This window comes from Rhinopithecus bieti, unplaced genomic scaffold, assembly GCF_001698545.2.
Source record: "Rhinopithecus bieti isolate Rb0 unplaced genomic scaffold, ASM169854v2 scaffold_20150, whole genome shotgun sequence".
NCBI classification, from domain to species: Eukaryota; Metazoa; Chordata; class Mammalia; order Primates; family Cercopithecidae; genus Rhinopithecus; species Rhinopithecus bieti.
Genome location: NW_016810565.1, coordinates 5,069,908 through 5,086,650, shown reverse-complemented (window position 1 = coordinate 5,086,650; position 16,743 = coordinate 5,069,908). Strand labels below are relative to the sequence as shown.

The 16,743-nt window shown below is 60.1% G+C and overlaps 2 protein-coding genes across 2 annotated transcripts in view; one reads left to right on the top strand and one right to left on the bottom strand.

The window, feature by feature from the left end:
* EVL (Enah/Vasp-like) overlaps positions 1-1,729 on the top strand; it is an 84,377-nt gene extending 82,648 nt beyond the window's left edge. Inside the window, 1 exon segment of the mRNA XM_017892247.1 lies at positions 1,193-1,729. Within this exon segment, the coding sequence (XP_017747736.1) occupies positions 1,193-1,230 (38 nt within the window). The 3' untranslated portion in view covers positions 1,231-1,729.
* Positions 1,453-16,735, bottom strand: DEGS2 (delta 4-desaturase, sphingolipid 2). Its single transcript, XM_017892311.1, has 3 exons — positions 16,557-16,735; positions 6,456-7,198; positions 1,453-4,143 (listed from the first exon to the last, which is right to left on the bottom strand). Exons 1-3 carry the CDS (start codon positions 16,723-16,725, stop codon positions 3,997-3,999), a joined length of 1,059 nt encoding a protein of 352 aa, XP_017747800.1. The 5' UTR covers positions 16,726-16,735; the 3' UTR covers positions 1,453-3,996.
* Positions 16,736-16,743: the final 8 nt, after the last annotated feature.

The window sequence follows — 16,743 nt, the reverse complement described above, 5'->3', positions numbered from 1 at the left end:
AGGGTGACGAAGGCTGACACCTGGGTGTGTAGCTGGGTCTGGCCCCCAGGGCATCACAGTGACCTGGGCAAAAGGGTCCCACAAGCACACAGGGGTGGAGGCTGATGGCAGAGGTAAGAGGCAGGTGGGAGTCCGAAGACCCGGGCCTCCTCCCGCAGCCAACCCACCCTTGTTTGAGCAGAGAGCACTCAGTTCCTGTTTGTCCAGTTCCCCCAAAGGCCTGGGCTGGGGAGATAAGGAGTTAACAAACGAGGGGAAGAGGCAGCCTGGGCGATAGGCAGGCACCCAGCCAACTGGTCACACCACCTTACTGCTGGGCGCCATCCAGCCCCAGGCCTAGCTGGGTCAGAAACTCAGGGCCCACCACAGCCCCTCCACCTGCCGTGGGTGCAGCTCCGGTGGAAGCCACCCTGGCCGAGAGCCCGGGGAGGGGGCATGGGCTGAGCCAGGGGCTCTGAGAAGCCACTCCCTGTGGCTGGGGGATGCCTGCCCCCACCACCCCTCACCTTCTCCTGGCTGTTGGCGCTTGGCCCAACAAGGTCCATCCAGGGAGAGGCCTGAGCTGACACAGAGGAGGGGGAGTCCGGGAGGGGATGGATACCAGAGAAAGGAGGGAAAGGCCCAAATCTGGGGAGGCAGGGGGTTGGTGCACTAGCTTGGGGTGGTGAGGAAGCCGGGAGGAGACAAGAAGACAAGAGGAGCCCCGCCTCTCCCGAGGAGTGAGCAGAGCCAGGGTGGTCCCTGGGGTCCAGGGCCAAGATTTCCTGCTGACCCCTGCAGGAGCTGGAAGGGCAGAGCCTCAGCCTCCACTATGTTGGGGGAAGGACACCCACCTGTCCAGAGCCTACAAAGACCCTGCGTCCCCACACGAAGCAGCTCCTCACACCAGGGTTCCAGTGCCCACCACTCCTCAGCAGCAATGAGGCCACAGGCAGGGCATCAGCCTCTGTCTCCATGCCAGGTCCTCCCCTAAAAGGGCAGTGACAGCAGGGTCCGCCGCAGGAGGAATGGCAGATGAGACCCAAAGCCTTTTGTCGTCACCCCAGAGGTCTGCGCCATAGCCTGGGTGTGGCTCCGTGGAGATGGAGCGGGGCAGATACCAGACAGGTCCACACCAGGGGTGCAGGGCCCTGATGAGGAGCCAGGCTGCACGGTCCTGGCTGCACCTGAGCTGCCGCCCCCTGTCCCGCAGCCATCAGGCAGGAGCTGAGCGGGATCAGCACCACGTAAGGGGCCTGCCTCGCAGCGCTGAGACGTCGAGTCCATCCGGCGACAGAGTACAGCCAGGAGCCCAGCCAGCCCCAGACTCCAGTGCACCGGAGCACGCACAGGAGCCTGGGCGCGCTGCCGTGAAACGTCCTGACCTGTGACCACACGTTACAGTGAGGAAACCAAGTGCAACTCCTGGGTTTTTTAGATTCTACCTGACACAGAACACCAGGTCTGCTCATCTTTTTTGTGTTTTATATTTGCTTATTTAAGGTACATTTCTTTGGGTTTCTAGAGAGATGCCCCTAAGTCACCTGCTTCATTAGACGGTTTCCAGGTTTTCTCCCAGGTGGCGCTGTTAGCGCCTCAGCTGGCAGTGACCGCCGGCCCGGCGTGGCACCACTGCACACCGCAGAGCTGTCCAGGCGCAGCTCTGTCCCCAGCGCTCATGGTGTTGAAACTGTCTGTCATGCACCACGGTGTCTGTGTCCACACAGTAATAAACAGTTTACTGTCCGCACTCTCGGGCTCAGGCCTTCGCATTGATCCTTCACACTGCAGGCTGGGGGTGCCCCTTTTCAGGGAATCGCCCGGGACCACGGTGACCAGGGATCGTAGGTAGGAGCAAGGTGGTAGTCTTCAACAGGAACCTGGGCTCAAACATTCCCAAACCCCGGGAGGATGGGCTGGTGTCCTGGGGCTGGGCTTCAGGTCCTGTCTGTAGGGAACTCCCTACGGGACCCCCCAGAAAGATGGCTCTTAAGTGCAGCCCACACCCCAAACCTCACAGGACTCTGTGTGCATTCTGATGGGCAGGGCCCCGCGAGCAACCTGTTCAGGGCGGGGATGGACTTGGGGCTCAGCAGGCACCAGGCAAATGCAAGGCAGCTTTGCCTTCTCGGCCCCACAAAGTCCCCTGGGAGGACCACCTGGCCTGTGATGGGCTGTCCCAGGCCCCTGCCCTCTGGCAGCAGCCAGAGACAGAAGCTCTGACCCTCAGCTTCAAGGACCCAGGGTCACCAACAGGCAGGCCTTGAGATCCTGTGACCATTCATGCCCCTAGTTCCCCCACATGACCTCCTGCGGCCACAGAGCAGTGTGCCCAGCACCCGAGGGCCATGGCAGGGGAGGGAGCCAGCACTGGCCTGCTGGGACCCGGTGGCTGATTTCAAGGGCCAGCTCCTAGCACACTGCATGTCTTTGGGCTTCCTGGCAGCCCTAGCAACAGGAATATGACTGCTCTGCTCCTTAGGAGGCTCAGCTCTCTGAGTGGCTTCGCTTAGGTCTGGTGGCACTTTTAACCCACGGCCTGCAGACCACAGCTCAGAGCTGCTCTCTCCTACTTCCCTGCTGCCCCCCAGGCCAGGAGTCCTGTAGGCTCCCCAGGAGAGCTCTAAGGACTGTCTTCAGAGCCACCCTCCGACCCTGGGCCCAGCCTTCAGCTTGTGGGTGAGGCCAGGACATGTCCCTTTGCACTGTCTGCAGAAGTGTGCTGGATGAGGCGCCCATCAGGCACAGCAGGAGGAGTGGGTGCTCTGGGGCTCCCCTCGGCCTGTGTGCACAGGGAGGAGCCGCCCGGTTCAAAGTCCTGGTGCTGGGGCCAGCGGCACTTCCTTCACAGAACAAGTCCTGGGCTCAGGCCCCTTCCCTGCGCCACTCAGCAAGCTGCCCACTCAGGGACACGGGAGCCCAGCACCATGTGGGGGCCACTCCCAGGTATAGGGGGAGGCCTGTATCTCCCAGGTCAGCAGGGACAGCCCCTGGCACCCCACTCATGGAGAGGCCTTCAAGCCCTGACTATAGCTTCAGTCTCCCTTCCTAAGTCGTGGAGGCTGACGCCACCTTTCCCCAGGGCTGTGGTGGGAGCTGCAGGGCTGGGCCCACTCCATCCCTCTCTGGCAGGGAGGGCCTCACCCAGGGACCCCTCCTGCTGCCTGCCCACCTCTGGGACATCAGGACCCACCCCACCCCAGCCCCTTTTCCGAGCTGGTATGGGGTACAGACCCTCTCTGGGCTCAGGGATGCTCACCGCTGCAGGAGGGGATAGGGAGAGCAGGAGGTGAGCAGGCCCGAGGGGTGTGGGCGAGGCAGGTGGTGTGGGCTCAGGGGGATGGGGGAGCCAGCCTCTGCAGGGCTTAGCCAGGCAAGGGAGCAGTGGGGTCCCCGGGCTGCTAGGAGGGGATTCTGGGCCACACAGATGACCAAAGTGAGCTTTCTGATGTCCACACCTCAGTGCGTGTGCACACCACAGTGGCAGGCTTCAGGGAGCACTGCCCAGCAACAGCCACCATCCCACAAAGAGCCAGGAGTGCACGGCAGGACCTGGGCCTGGCCTGGAGGAAGCGGCACTCAGGCCTCAAGCTCCAGCCATTGGGGCGGCCTCGCGCCCCATTCCCTATGGCCAGGCTCAAGCCCAGACCACCCCTCAGAGCACAGTCCACGGGCTGTGAAACAAAGGCTGGGTTTAATGTAGGGCACAGGCACCCCAGAGAAGTCAGCTCCGTGGGGACCGTGGGCTCAGAGCACGCAGGTCACGGTGGGGCAGCGCCAGGTCTCACCCGGTGAGGCCCAGACAGGGAGGGCCATGCTGAAGGTCCAGGGCAACTCCACGTGCAGATGGAGCCCTGAAGCCCACACTGCTGTCGCCAGGTGTCTCTGCCCAGGACACTCCTCGGAGACAAGGGCAGCAGTCTAGGGTACAGGAAGGAAATGCAGCCCCTCAGTGCTGGGGCGTGAAGCCAAGGGGCTGGTGGGGGACGATGACCGCCACCAGGAGGCAGCCCGGGCTCACAGGCCGTCCTTTGCCAGCCTGTACACCCGCTTCACCCTGGCGTAGGGCCCCAGGGAGTCCTCAAACACAAAATCCCAGAGCACCTTCACCCACGAGTGGTGCTGCGGCAGGTGGTCGTAGTACTCGGGCGCCATCTGCCGCACCTGTAGAGAGGAGGGCGGGGCTGAGTGGCTGGTTCTCCTCGGGGCCGCACCCGTGAGCACACTCAGACACCTGAGCACACGTGGTGGGCATGCACACACATACTCATGTACAGACATGTTTCCGCGCGCACACACACACGGGTGTACATAATGCACACACATTGTCCCCTCTGGGGTGCCCACGTCCAGCTCAGCCAAACACAAGGCCACCCTTCTGGCCCTCCCTGCCACCCGCCACTCCCTGGGTGCCCAGAAGGCTGGTGCTGGCTGCTGGGGGGCCTGGTGGCCTTAGCTGAGCCCAGGACGCTATGGCAGAGGCACCCACCGGCTCGGCTCAGAGCGCCCTGCCCCAAGTGGTAGTTGCAGAATTCAGTGCCCCACTCCACTTGGCCCCTCCCCACCTTCTGATCTGGCAGACCCCACTGCTGGGGTGGTGGGCCCCCGGGGGGTTCTCCCCACAGTGCCTGCACAGTGCTGAGTGCCCACCTGAGTCCTGCCAAGCCACAGTGTCACGCCCATGCATCTCAGCCCTGTGACCCGCCAACCTCGGCCTCAGCCAGCCTCACTGCTTGTCACGTTCCAAGGGCCTCTTGAGCACCTGCTGTCTCCTCCAGCCTTTGTTCTACACACACATCCCCACCCACCTCCTCCAGGAAGTGCTCCCAGCTTCAGCGCCCACAAATGCACCACCACCACGCCGCCCATTGCTCAACAGCATGCAGCCTTGGCCCAGCTTCCACCACAGGGATGCCCTTCCTGCCCCTTCTGCGCCCCGTCACCTCCTAAGGATGCTGTCAGGATGCAGGGAGCCCGGCCGCAAAGCCAGGGCAGCAGGGCCACAGGAGGCAGGGCCAGCACCAGGTACCCAGAGCCTCTCACTTTGCTCAGGAGAGGTAAAGGCTCGTGGCTAACAGCAGGCACTCGTGCCAACTTGGGTCCGGATTCTTGCTCTGCCACCTCCTGAGATGGGCACCTCTCCCCTCTGCACCCTGTCACCTCCTGAGGCGGGCACCTCTCTCCCTGCGCCTCATCACCTCCTGAAGCGGGCACCTCTCCCCTCCGCCCCGTCACCTCCTGAGGCGGGCACCTCTCCCTGCACCTGTGCCTTCTTATGTATACAACAGGGACAATGGATGAGGAGGCAGCTGCTTCCTGGGCTGTGGTGAGGTTCAAGTGAGATGATCCCTGGTGCAGAGCACCGCCTTTGTACTGCCAGCCGGAATGGAGGGCACAGGCCATGGCCCAAGCTTGGAATTCAGTCTGAGGGATTCCAGAGTCTCACAAGCCAGGGTGCACACACACATACAGGGACGTGTGCACAAACACCTGCCCACAAGCCAGGGTGCACACACACATACAGGGACGTGTGCACAAACACCTGCCCACAAGCCAGGGTGCACACACACACAGGGACGTGTGCACAAACACCTGCTCACAAGCCAGGGTGCACACACACACAGGGACGTGTGCACAAACACCTGCACACCCCGGTAAGCGCTCACACATAACCACACACAGAGACGGGCGCGCACGCTCAAGCACACATGCGAATACCTGCACACGCGGGCAGGCATCCACACACCATCGCAGGGCAGACATGCTCACACACAGACACAGGCACACCCCGGTGCACACAGAGGCGCGCACTCAGGCGCTCGAACACCTCCCCAGTGCCACCTCCTCCCGCCCCCTTTGCCCGCAGGTCACTCCAGCTCTTTCCAGGCAGCCAGAGGCTACCAAGGCGCAGGCTGGCAATGGCTGAGGGACGGCTCCTCCTCCCGCTTCCCCTTCCTCCTTTCTCATTCAGAAATTCTCCAGCTCCCAGTCTCCCGGGGCAGAGGTACCCATACCTGGGACTTCCACTCCCCATCAGCTCTGGCCAAGCCCCTTGGGCTGCAAAGAGCAAGGCCCACCCTGTCCTCTCTGGCCCCTGGAGGGTCACAGGGCAATGACAAGGAATGGGCAGGGAAAGAGCCTGCAGAGGGGAAGGGTGGTGCTCCCCATGCAGTGTTGCTATGCACCCCGCTTCATGGAAGACACCCTGTCAGTATCATGGCGGCTTCAGGCAGCCTGAGCTGTGAAATGTCTCTCAGACTCTACTTCCCTGAATTGGCTTCAGCCTCCAGCAGAGGACTCGCCTGTGTTGTGTGGCCTTTCCTCCTGCCCTGGGGACAAGTGCAAGTGGCCCTGCCATGACCAGCACAAAAAGGGAGAGGCTGCTGGGTATGACCCAAGGCCCTTCCAGGGCCTCCACCTCCTCAGATGGCCATGCAGTCCTGCCCTGCCACAGCCCTGCCTCCCCAGCCACATACCAGGGGCAGGCTGCAGCCCGGGATGCTGGGGAAGTCGTGGTGCTCCACGTGGTAGCCCACGTTGAAGGTGATCCAGTTGAGGGGTCCATAGTAGGAGTAGGTCTCGTGGCCCTTGAGGAACATGTAGTGCTCGGCCACGAAGTGGCCCGAGATGGGGTGCAGGCCCAGGCCCAGGAGGGAGCTGGCCAGCAGGTAGACCATGGGCTTGAGCCCCCAGAGGGCAAAGATGGCCACATCGGCCGCCAGCTGCACCAGCGTGTTGAGCACCTCCATGCGGGTCACGGCCTTGGGGTGGACGCAGAGCGGCCGCAGCGAGTAGAAGAAGGGCTGCAGCGTCAGCCAGAGCAGCTTGCGGGCGGGCGTGCAGAAGAACCAGCCCTCTAGGCGCGTGGGCACATCCACGTCCAGCCCATCACCGCCCAGGTAGCGGTGGTGGTCCACGTGGTACTTCTTGAAGGAGGCGGCATAGGGCACACCCACAGGCAAATTGGCAAACACGGCCAGCCAGCGGTTGCGCGCTGCGCAGCCCGTGCCAAAGGCCGCATTGTGCGAGATGTCGTGGATGGCCAGCGTCAGCGAGTGGTTCACGCAGCCTCCGAAGGCGTAGGCCCAGAAGAGCAGCCAGCGCCAGGCCAGGCTGCGCACCAGCCAGCAGGCCAGCAGCTGCATCAGCACCAGCGCCAGCACTGCCCACTTGAGGCGCGGGTCGGGCCGCATCAGGGCCTTGATGGCCGGGTACTTGGCTGCAAGGAAGACAGGGAGGTGTGAGGCCCTGCTCAGTGGGGTTGCACCCCACCCTCCTCCTCACGCTCCTTCCCACTGCGGTGGCCGAGGGGTGAGAAGGCAGGAGTGGCCAGCAAACCTCACTGGTCCCTTTGCCCCTGCACACAGGCCCTGTCCCTAGAGGGCCTGCTGCCCCCCTCCCCCGACCGAGCCTCATCCCGCCAGACTCAGAAGGCAGGACTCCAGCAGAGACACATACAGCCCACGCTGGCAGACAGGCCCTGCTGCTCCCTGAGCCAGGCCTCGTCCTAGCTTGTTCCCACCTAGTAGGTCCGGGCCAGCGGGGACGATTCAGAGGCCATGCCTCAGTGCTGCCTGTGTGTTCAGGCACACTGGGGGCCTCCGCCCAGAGGTCGGGGCCCAGCGCCCACAGCAAAGTGGTCCCAGGCAGGGAAGCAATGTCTCCTGTCAGGCAAAGCAAGGAGGACCTACTGGCAGCTCCCACTCAGGAAGGCTCTGGCCCAGGCACAGGGCTAAGGAGTCGCATGCGAAGTCCCCTTTGTGTGCCTGGATGTAGGCTGAGACTGCAGGTCCAAGGGCACCACTGCTTACTGCCTCCCTCTTACCCAGGGATGCCCCTGCCCCCAGGGCAGTAGCCAGCCTACCTGGGGGCTGGCCAGCTCCAGCCCCCTCCCACCCTAACCCCGGCCCCCCTCCCAGTCCCTGTTCCACAGGCAACCAGCTGCTGCTTCCCCTTGGAAGGAGGCCAAGCCTTGGGGCAAGAGGGAGGGGCAGGCCACACCTGTGCCAGATGAGCCACAAGCAAGCAGCTCTGGGGAGGGCCAGCCCAGGCCTCCAGCTCTTGGGTGCAGACAAGCATCAGCCACTCCTGCACCCTTCAGAAGCGAGAGCCACGACAGAGCCTGGCAGCCCTGACCTTGGAGAGTGGGCCTCACTTTGCCCATCTGCTAAACAAAGATACTAAGTTCTCCCTGTGTGGTGCGGCCTCAGGGTCCCTCCCCACGCCCTGTGCAGCCCACCTTCAGGGAGCCTCGTGCCCTTCCTGCTTTCCTCAGCACCTCCTAGGACTCAGCTGCCCCTCCAAGCCCCAGCCTTCCTTCAGGGGCTCCACTTTGGACCACCAGAGAGAGGAGAAACCTGCACACAGAAGGACGCCAGTGCCCACCCTGCCAGCCCCTCACCCAGCCCCAGTTATGGGCTGGTCCTGTCTCCCATGGGTGTGCCGGGGCCTCCAGAGCCGCTGGGAGCCCAGAAACAGCCACTGGGCTAGCCCATCCAACAAGCATGCCCCTAAGTCCCCTCTGCGTGAACTCGGGGCTGTTTCTAACTTGGCGCATCTGGCAGGAGGCCTAGTGCAGGCAGGTCCCAACAAGCCTCAGGGGCCCATCCCCAGCCACCACCTGGCCAACAGCAGGGGCCCCACCAGCCTATGTCTTCCCATCTGGGAAACGGGGATGCCGTTCCTCTATGTCCATCAGGCTGTGGGGAGGCCAGCACGATAGTCTGAGCCCTGGGGGTGCCAGCGCTCAGTAGGCACGAGCTGGTGCTGTTGTCATTAAAGGTGCTCTGAGAGCAAAAGCTGGTCTTGGGGCAATGACCTGGCCCTGGCTTGTTTTAACAAGAGCAGGCCCAAAGCTTACAGGCCCGGGAGCCGCCAACTGGAAGTAACTAAAAACTGGGCAGTGCACGAGGTAGCTGAGCATGGGCAGCACAGGGCGTGACTCAAGGAGGAAACATGCAGGGAGCCCCAGGTCACCTCACCTGCCTGCAGGCACCTGCTGGACTGCAGCGAGGGGCTGAGGGACCCCCAAGGAGCTGAACGAGCAGAGAATGGCACTCAGGGGGCCCGAGACGCCCATGCTGCTGGTCCAGGGGCTCCTGCCAAAGGCCCGGGGCCCAGAGAAGCTTTGCTAGAGCCAGAGCCCCTTGAGAGTTCTGGAAACAGTAGCTCCTGGAGCTTTGCACCAAGGAGTTCCAGAGGTGGCGTAGACTGGGAGTCCTAACCCACTGAGGCAGAGAGGCCTCACTGAATACCCCAGCCTCCAGTGGGCCCCCCAGAAGCCTTGTCTTAGGAGTCGGTCTACTCTGCACCCACCCAAGAAGGTCAGTTGACTAACTCCTTGCCAGGAGAAAACAACCCACGCTCTTTGCAAAGATTGCAAAGATCTACCATCTTCAGCTCCAGAGCGCCCAGGTCCCTGGGGGAGTGGGAATGGGGACATGCCAGGAACACTCGGGACCACGCCATGCAAATTGGATGTGCAGGAGAGGGCTGTGGCTGAGGTCGCCCTGGGTGCAGTCAGGATGGGGTAGTAACTGAACCCAGAGCTTGGAAGCAGTCAGCTGCTAGGGGTCACAGAGGTTCAGGGACAAGAAGAGAGGGCAGGCGTCCCTGGACTTAGCCAGGTCATGGTATCTCAGCAGGAGCCGTTGCGGTGCAGCCCGAGGCAAGGCGAGGGTGAGATGAGGTGGCGAGGATGGGTCCGTGGAGGGCATCGGGCAGGGAGGGCAACAGGAAGGCACCAGAGGACGGCAGGACGGGAAGGAGATGCCAGGGTGAGCGTCATGGAGAAGGCAAGGGGCGCCAGAGCTAAGTGCCAAGGGGACTCAGGAACTCCTCGAGAGCTATGGAGTGTTATTTCTGGGTGTGTCTGTCAAGGTGTTTCCAGACTGGCAGAGGGTAAGTGGACTGAGTGGGGAAGGCCTGCCCACAGTGTGGGCCAGCACCATCCAATCAGCTGGGACCCCGACAGAACAAAAAGGCAGAGGCAAGGGTCTCCCTCCTGTCTTTCCCTCCCTCTCTCCTCCCATCCCTCTCTCCTTCTCCCCCTGCTTTCCTCTCTTGGAGCTGTAACACATGCTTCTCTAGTCCTTGGATATCAAAATCCAGGCTTTGGACTCCAGGAACCACCCCAGCACCCCCTACCCTCCATCTGCTTTCAGGCCTTCAATACCATACTGAGGGTTCCACCATCGAGTTCCCTGGTTCTGAGGCCCTCAGACTCAGACTGAACCATGCTACCCCTACTGCCATCCCTGGGTCTCCAGCTTGCAGACAGTCTGTCATGGGACTTTACAGCCTCCATAATCACATGAGCCAATTCCCCTAATAAATCCCCTCTTTGAATGGATAGATGATAGGTAGGTAGGTAGGTAGGTAGGTAGGTAGATAGATAGATAGATAGATAGATAGATAGATAGATAGATAGATAGATAGATGATAGATCGATTGATCCAGGCATGGTGGCTTACACTGTAATCCCAGCACTTTGGGAGGCTGAGACAGGAGGTTTGCTTGAGCCCAGGAGGTCAGGATGAGTGGGCAATACAGCAAGACCAAGACCTTATTATGCAAAAAGTTTAAAAATTAGCCAGGTGTGGTGGTGTGTGCCTATGGTCCCAGTTACTTGGGAGGCTGAGGTGGGAAGATCGCTTGAGCCCAGGAGTTCGGGGCTGCCGTAAGCCATGATTACACCACTGCGCTCCAGCCTGGGTGCCAGTAATGGCAAAAATAAATAGATAGATAGATAGATAGATAGATAGATAGATAGATAGATAGATAGATAGATGATAGATAATAGATGAGAGAGAGAGAGAGAGATACACACATACATATATAGATAAATAGATCCTATCAGTTCTGTCTCTCTGGAGAACACTGACCAATTCGGGGCCTCTTCCAGGGGCTCAAGGAAAGGGGGACAGGGAGAATGGGTGGGACTGGGGAGTGGGAGTCAGTGGGTTCCATGGCCTTGGGCTCCATCTTCTCCGGGTCACAAGAGATGGGGAAAGCCCAAGGCAGAGAAGGACAGGGAGAAACACAGCTCCCTGGCAGCCCCGCGAGGAACTGCAGACCTGCACTTCCTAGCTAGACACCCAAACCTGGCCCAGCCGGGGAGCTCTGTCCTGCTGTGGGCACTCAACTGACCTCAGGAGGGACGCTGCCCTCCCAGACCTCCAGCCTGGATGGCAGGAGTAGCTGGGTGACACATGTGCCTTGAGGGCTCTCTGCTCCATGGGGTAGCACAGAACCCGACGTGCACAGCCACCTGGAACCAAGATACACAGACCCACACAGACAGTTTCCAGCACTGGCCCCAGGTGAGGCACGAGGCTTCTGGGCAGGTGGCCATGAACGACAGCTGTTGCTAGAAGTCACCCTGTCCAGGCAGGACACAGAAATGAAGGGTCTGAGGTCCAGGGAGGTGCAAAGAAGGGCCCATGAAGGTGCAGCAAGGCTGACAGAGCCAAGACCTGAACTCAGGACCCCCGACTCCAGGCCTGCACAGTGCTGAGCAGGGCCCTGATATGGACTCGGACTCCATCAGCAGTGATGCAGTGCTTGGCTACACTGCCACAAAGCACCCAGAGAAAATCCTGGATCAGGGCTGGGTGCAGTGGCTCACACCTGTAATCCCAGCACTTTGGGAGGCCAAGACGGGCAGATCACCTGAGGTCAGGAGTTCAAGACCAGCCTGGCCAACATGGCGAAACCTCATCTCTACTAAAAATACAAAAATTAGCTGGACAAGGTGGCATGCGCCTGTAGTCCCAGCTACTTGGGAGGCTGAGGCAGGAAAATTGCTTGAACCTAAGAGGCAGAGATTGCGGTGAGCCAAGATCCCACCACTGGACTCCAGCCTGGCAACAAAACGTCTCAAAAAAAAAAAAAAAAAAAAAATCATGGATCAGGCCCAATCAGACTCCTGTGTGCCCTTGGGCAAGCCCCTATCCCTCTCTGGACCTGTCTCCTCAGTCTCCATCTGTAAGGCATCTGCTCTGACAGCCTCTATGGCTGTGAGCACATGGAGATGGGGTCTTCCCTAGGGGCCCATGGGGAAGAAGGGGCAGCAGGTGCAAAGGTGTGAAACGTCTGGCACCCACAGATCTGCACACTTATATCAGTTAGCAGGCTCGCTCATAAAATTCCAGAGGGCAGAGTCGGAGGCAGGGCCTGCTGAGGGGAGGCCAGCCCAAAGCCCCCTGCACCCGCAGGACAGTTGCATCACCCTGGTGCAACTCTGATGAGTTACAGCTTTTGCCCAGAAATTCTCCTGACAAATCCACTGAGCCACTGAGCAGAGGGACTGCATCGGAAACAGGCAGCCAGGCCAGAGAAGCTGCTGTGCCCTTGCCTCCAAGAGTGGCAGAGACAGGGCCCACCCCATGTCAGACTCCTCCTCTCAGTCACAGGCCACTCCACCCCTGCCCCTCCTGACTGGCTGGCAATAAAGTCACTTTTGTCTTGTCCCCAGCAGGGCTCCCAAAAGCAAAGGGGCCTCTTACTACCTCCACACTGGACCCCTCTGCGCCCCCAAGCCCTGGCTCTAGCAACATCTAGGGAGACCTGTTCTACCACCTTCCCAGGGAGGCCAAATGCCATCACATGACAGTCACTCATTGGCCACGTGGGAGGTGCCCCTTGTCACTGCCTGTCATTGCGCCAACTTTCCACCTCTGCCGCCACCTGCTTCCCAGCTCCCTGTTCCACCACAAAGCTGCTCAGGGTTGACAATGTCACCTGGTGGCCGCAGCAGGAAATGCTTCCATACAACGTGGCCTTTCCCCCACCCATCCACGGCTGAGTAACCCGACCTGGGACAAGTCTGTCCTCACAAAGGCAGCAAAGTCCTCCTAATCCCCTCCTTCCTAAACTTCTTCCTCCGCAGCCCTGGCCTAATGCTCCGGGAAGCCACCTACCACAGCTTCCATCCCTGCCACCTGAGGTTTTGTGCCAAGAGACAAGCCTGACCCTGTCCATTGTGGAAGGCACCCTGGGACCTAATTGGATCTGGCAATTGTGGAAAGTGCCCACCTTCTCACCGGCCGCTCACTAAACCTGCCTTTCATTTCCAGTGACAAATATATACTGAAGGTCTGGGAGCAGCCAGGCCCCTGTACATTACAGAGATGGGGCTGCCCTGCAGCCATGCAGCTCCGTGGCTGGGAGATGGAACCCCACGTTCCTCTCATGGCTCTGGCAGTTTGGTTCTGGATTTTACCAGTTACCACTGACAGAGCCCCAGTCCCGGCCTTTCTGAAGCAAATAATCTAGCAACGGCCAGCAGTCTCGCTTCCGGGTTTTCCTCTTTTGTTTTTCTTTATTTGAATTTTTGTATTACCATGTGTGCCGTGCTTTCATAATTTAAAACAAACAAAATTACAAAGCTATTCATTTTCAAAAAAAAAAAAAAAAAACAAACCCAGAGCTTGCCTTTTACTCCACCAGCCACGCCTGGCTGGATCTCTGATGGGACCAGTTTTGCTGGCTCCGGTCCTGCCCTTTCAGGCCAGGGAGCCTCAGCCCTGGCCTAGGAGACCCCACTTTCTTAGGAAGTTATGTCCTGGGGAGCATGTCTCCCTCCCAGGCAGGAGCTGGAGACGGACTTTGGCCGCAACCCCAGAGCTCCTGGAGCCAGCTCTTTGCAAGGACTTCCTGGATTCTGACTCTGAGATTACGATCTTTATTGAACATCCCTGGGCACCCAGGAGCTTGGCATAGGCTGCAGGAGCCAACTGGGTGGGGCAGGAGGCTGCCTGAGCACCAGCCTGGCCCGTGTGTTCCCAGGCAAGTTGCTTCCCCTCACTGAGCCTCACTCCTGCCTCTTCTATAAAGAGATGCTGGCAGTTACAGAGCATTTCTCCGAGGACTGGGAATAGCACAGGCATGGGGGAAGCAGAGTATTCCCTGTCCTTAGGGAAACGACAGGCCTTGCCAGGTCTATCTCTGAGACATTAACTATTATCGCAGCTGATACTCATCGAGTCCGGGAAAAAGCACTTTACGTATCACCTCATTTAATCTGCACAACAGCCCCAGTAGGAAGGTATGATTTATTAACCCCTTTTAATTTGCCCAGGCCTCAACTCCTTCCTCTGTTTACAAACACCCGTGGCTAATGAGTGGGTGTCAGGGTCCTTGCCAGGAGTTCAGCTCCACATGCAAGCTCCTGAACTGTGCCCCCAAAGAGCCCAGAGCCCAGAGGGCTTGGAGCCATGGAGGGGAACCCAGAGGAGGGGTCCTCATCCAGCTGGGCCAGGCCTGGGAGCAGTGGAGGGCTTTCTGCAGGAGGTGGGACTGAACTAAGCAAGCAAAGCTAACCAAGAGAGAGCCTGGCAGAGCAGAGAGGAGGGACATTCACCCGGGAAACAGCTTGTGCCAGTGCCAGGGAGGGAGGGAATGGCACGTTCCAAGTTTATTAGCTGGAAAGGAAGCCCCTGCCTCCTCCCCGCAGGAAAAGAAGCGTGGGTCAAGCTGGAGAGCCGGCCCTGAGGACTTGTGATCCCCAAGCCCTGGCCCCAGGTGCCTCTCCCTCTTCCAAGTCTTTCAACCTTCCTAGTCACCCACTCCAGAAAGCCTCCTGGATTGGTTCCAGGGCCTGTGGCTTCCCTCTTTAGAGAGAGCTCCTTCCCCTTGTCCTGGAGGCCGAGGTACCATCCCGGGCACCTTCCCAGCTGAGGTCTCATCTCGTCCTCACACCTGCTCTGCCTGGCAGTCCTACCTGTTTTGCAGATTGGGAAAGTGAGGCCGCAGCCCAGAGTGTCTCGGTCCCTCCAGGTGGCCCTGGGTAGGCCCAGCTCCTATTCTATGGGTATGAGTTCCTAGGGACCAGGACACTGGCTGCCATGTGCCTCTTGCCTTTTCCACATGGGGCCAGATAGCCAATGAGTCCTGTGAGGGGAAGCTGGGGACAACCAGGGGAGGGGACAGAAACTCAAACAGGGCCAAGGAGACCCCTGCTTCAACCTCAGCCCCACCTCAGACCTGCTGAGGGGTAGTAGCCAGGACACCTGCCCTGTTCACATCATGAGCAGGGAGGGAGGGTCAGATGACCCCCAAGGTTCCTCCCCGCCCTCCTCAGGAGCTCCACAGCATAGGGGAGGCAGCTACCGCTGCTGGGACCAGACGATGCTGGGCTGCAGCTCACCTCCCAGGAGAAACCACAGCAGTCACAAACCCACACAGAGGCTTCCAGCTCCTGAGGCCCCAGCTACCTCGGGATGCAGTCACAGGCTAGCCACCCAATATATCTTGGGTTTCAAACATTTAAAAGTGATGGTTTCTCAGTATGCTGCCATGGGATTAAAAAAAGAGGAAGAAAGAAAAAGTTGGCTGGGCACAGTGGCTCATGCCTGTAATCCCAACACTTTGGGAGGCAGAGGCGGGTGGATCACTTGAGGTCAGGAGTTCGAGACCAGCCTGGCCAACATGGTGAAACCCCATCTCTACTAAAAATACAAAAATTAGCCGGGTGTGGTGGCACACACCTGTAATCCCGGCTACTTGGGAGGCTAAGGCAGGAGAATCGCTTGAACCTGGGAGGCGGAGGTCGTAGTGAACCGAGATCGGGAGACTCTGTCGCTAAATAAATAAAATAAAATAAAATAAAATAAAACAAAACACCCAATTAAAATGTGAAACCATCCATCAAATAAGTGCAAATTAAAGCCACAATGAAATAGTATTGTTTCCCCGATCTGACTGAAGATTACAAGGTGTGCCAACGCGCGGTGCTGACTTAGGCAGGGGTGCCTCCCGCGTGGGAGCGGGAGGGGCGGGCCTGTCTCAGTCTGCGGCGATTTGGTGGCATCTGGCCAAAGCCACTCTCCAGACGCTGACCCTTTGACCCCGTAAGCCCTGGCCAAGGACGACTCACTGCGGCCACCTTGCTTGTGGGCTGGATGGGGCCTCTGACATGAACGAGAGTGACTCCGAGTGGGTAAAGATGACCTCCTCGCAGAGGACACGAAGCGACAAGGAAAACAGCCGCCACGTAATAAGCGACATGCCAGAATAGACGGATTCCTTAGTACAATCTTTCCTTCTTTTCAAAGAAAAACGCGCGCCTCTCATTCGCGTTTGCTCCCTTCCTGGCGATCATCCGCCCTGAACTCCAGGCTGGGGCGCCCGTGGCCGCGGGACCCAGGGGATCTGAGCGCAGCAGGCGCCCACTGACTGCGGGTGGAGGCGCCGCAGCGCGCAAGGTGCCTCCAGGCCAGGAGCGCGTGCGCCTCGTAGCGCGTCCCGGGGCCGTTCCTGCGCCCCGGCCCCGGCCCCGGCCGGGAGTGGCTCGTGTCCCGCGACCCGCGAGGAGCAATTGAGACGCACTCCCTGGCGCACGGACCCGTACTCGGGTCCTCGGAATCCTCAGGTCCCGGGGAGTTTCAGAGCCGGCCAGGGTGGGGGACCCTCGGGGAGCCGGCCGGGGACCCCGGGGAGGGGAGCAGCAATGGCGGAGCGCCCGCCGGCATTTGGGCCAGAGCTGGAGCGGCCCATCTGGGCTCGACTCCCCGATGCGACTCCAGACAGGCCAACGGGGTGGTCACCACCCGGCGGGAGCCCCGCGCCGCGCTCACCCAGTATCTCCTTGCGCCGCTGCGTGTGCGGCTGGTCGGTGTAGACCCACTCGAAGTCGCTGCGACTCGCGCTGTTGCCCATGGTGGGGCGGGAGGCGCCGTTGGGAGCGCGGCCGGCTCGGCTCTGCTGCACCTGTCGCGGCAGCCGTGGCGCGGAATCGACTCTCATCAGGGCGGGGGCGAGGGC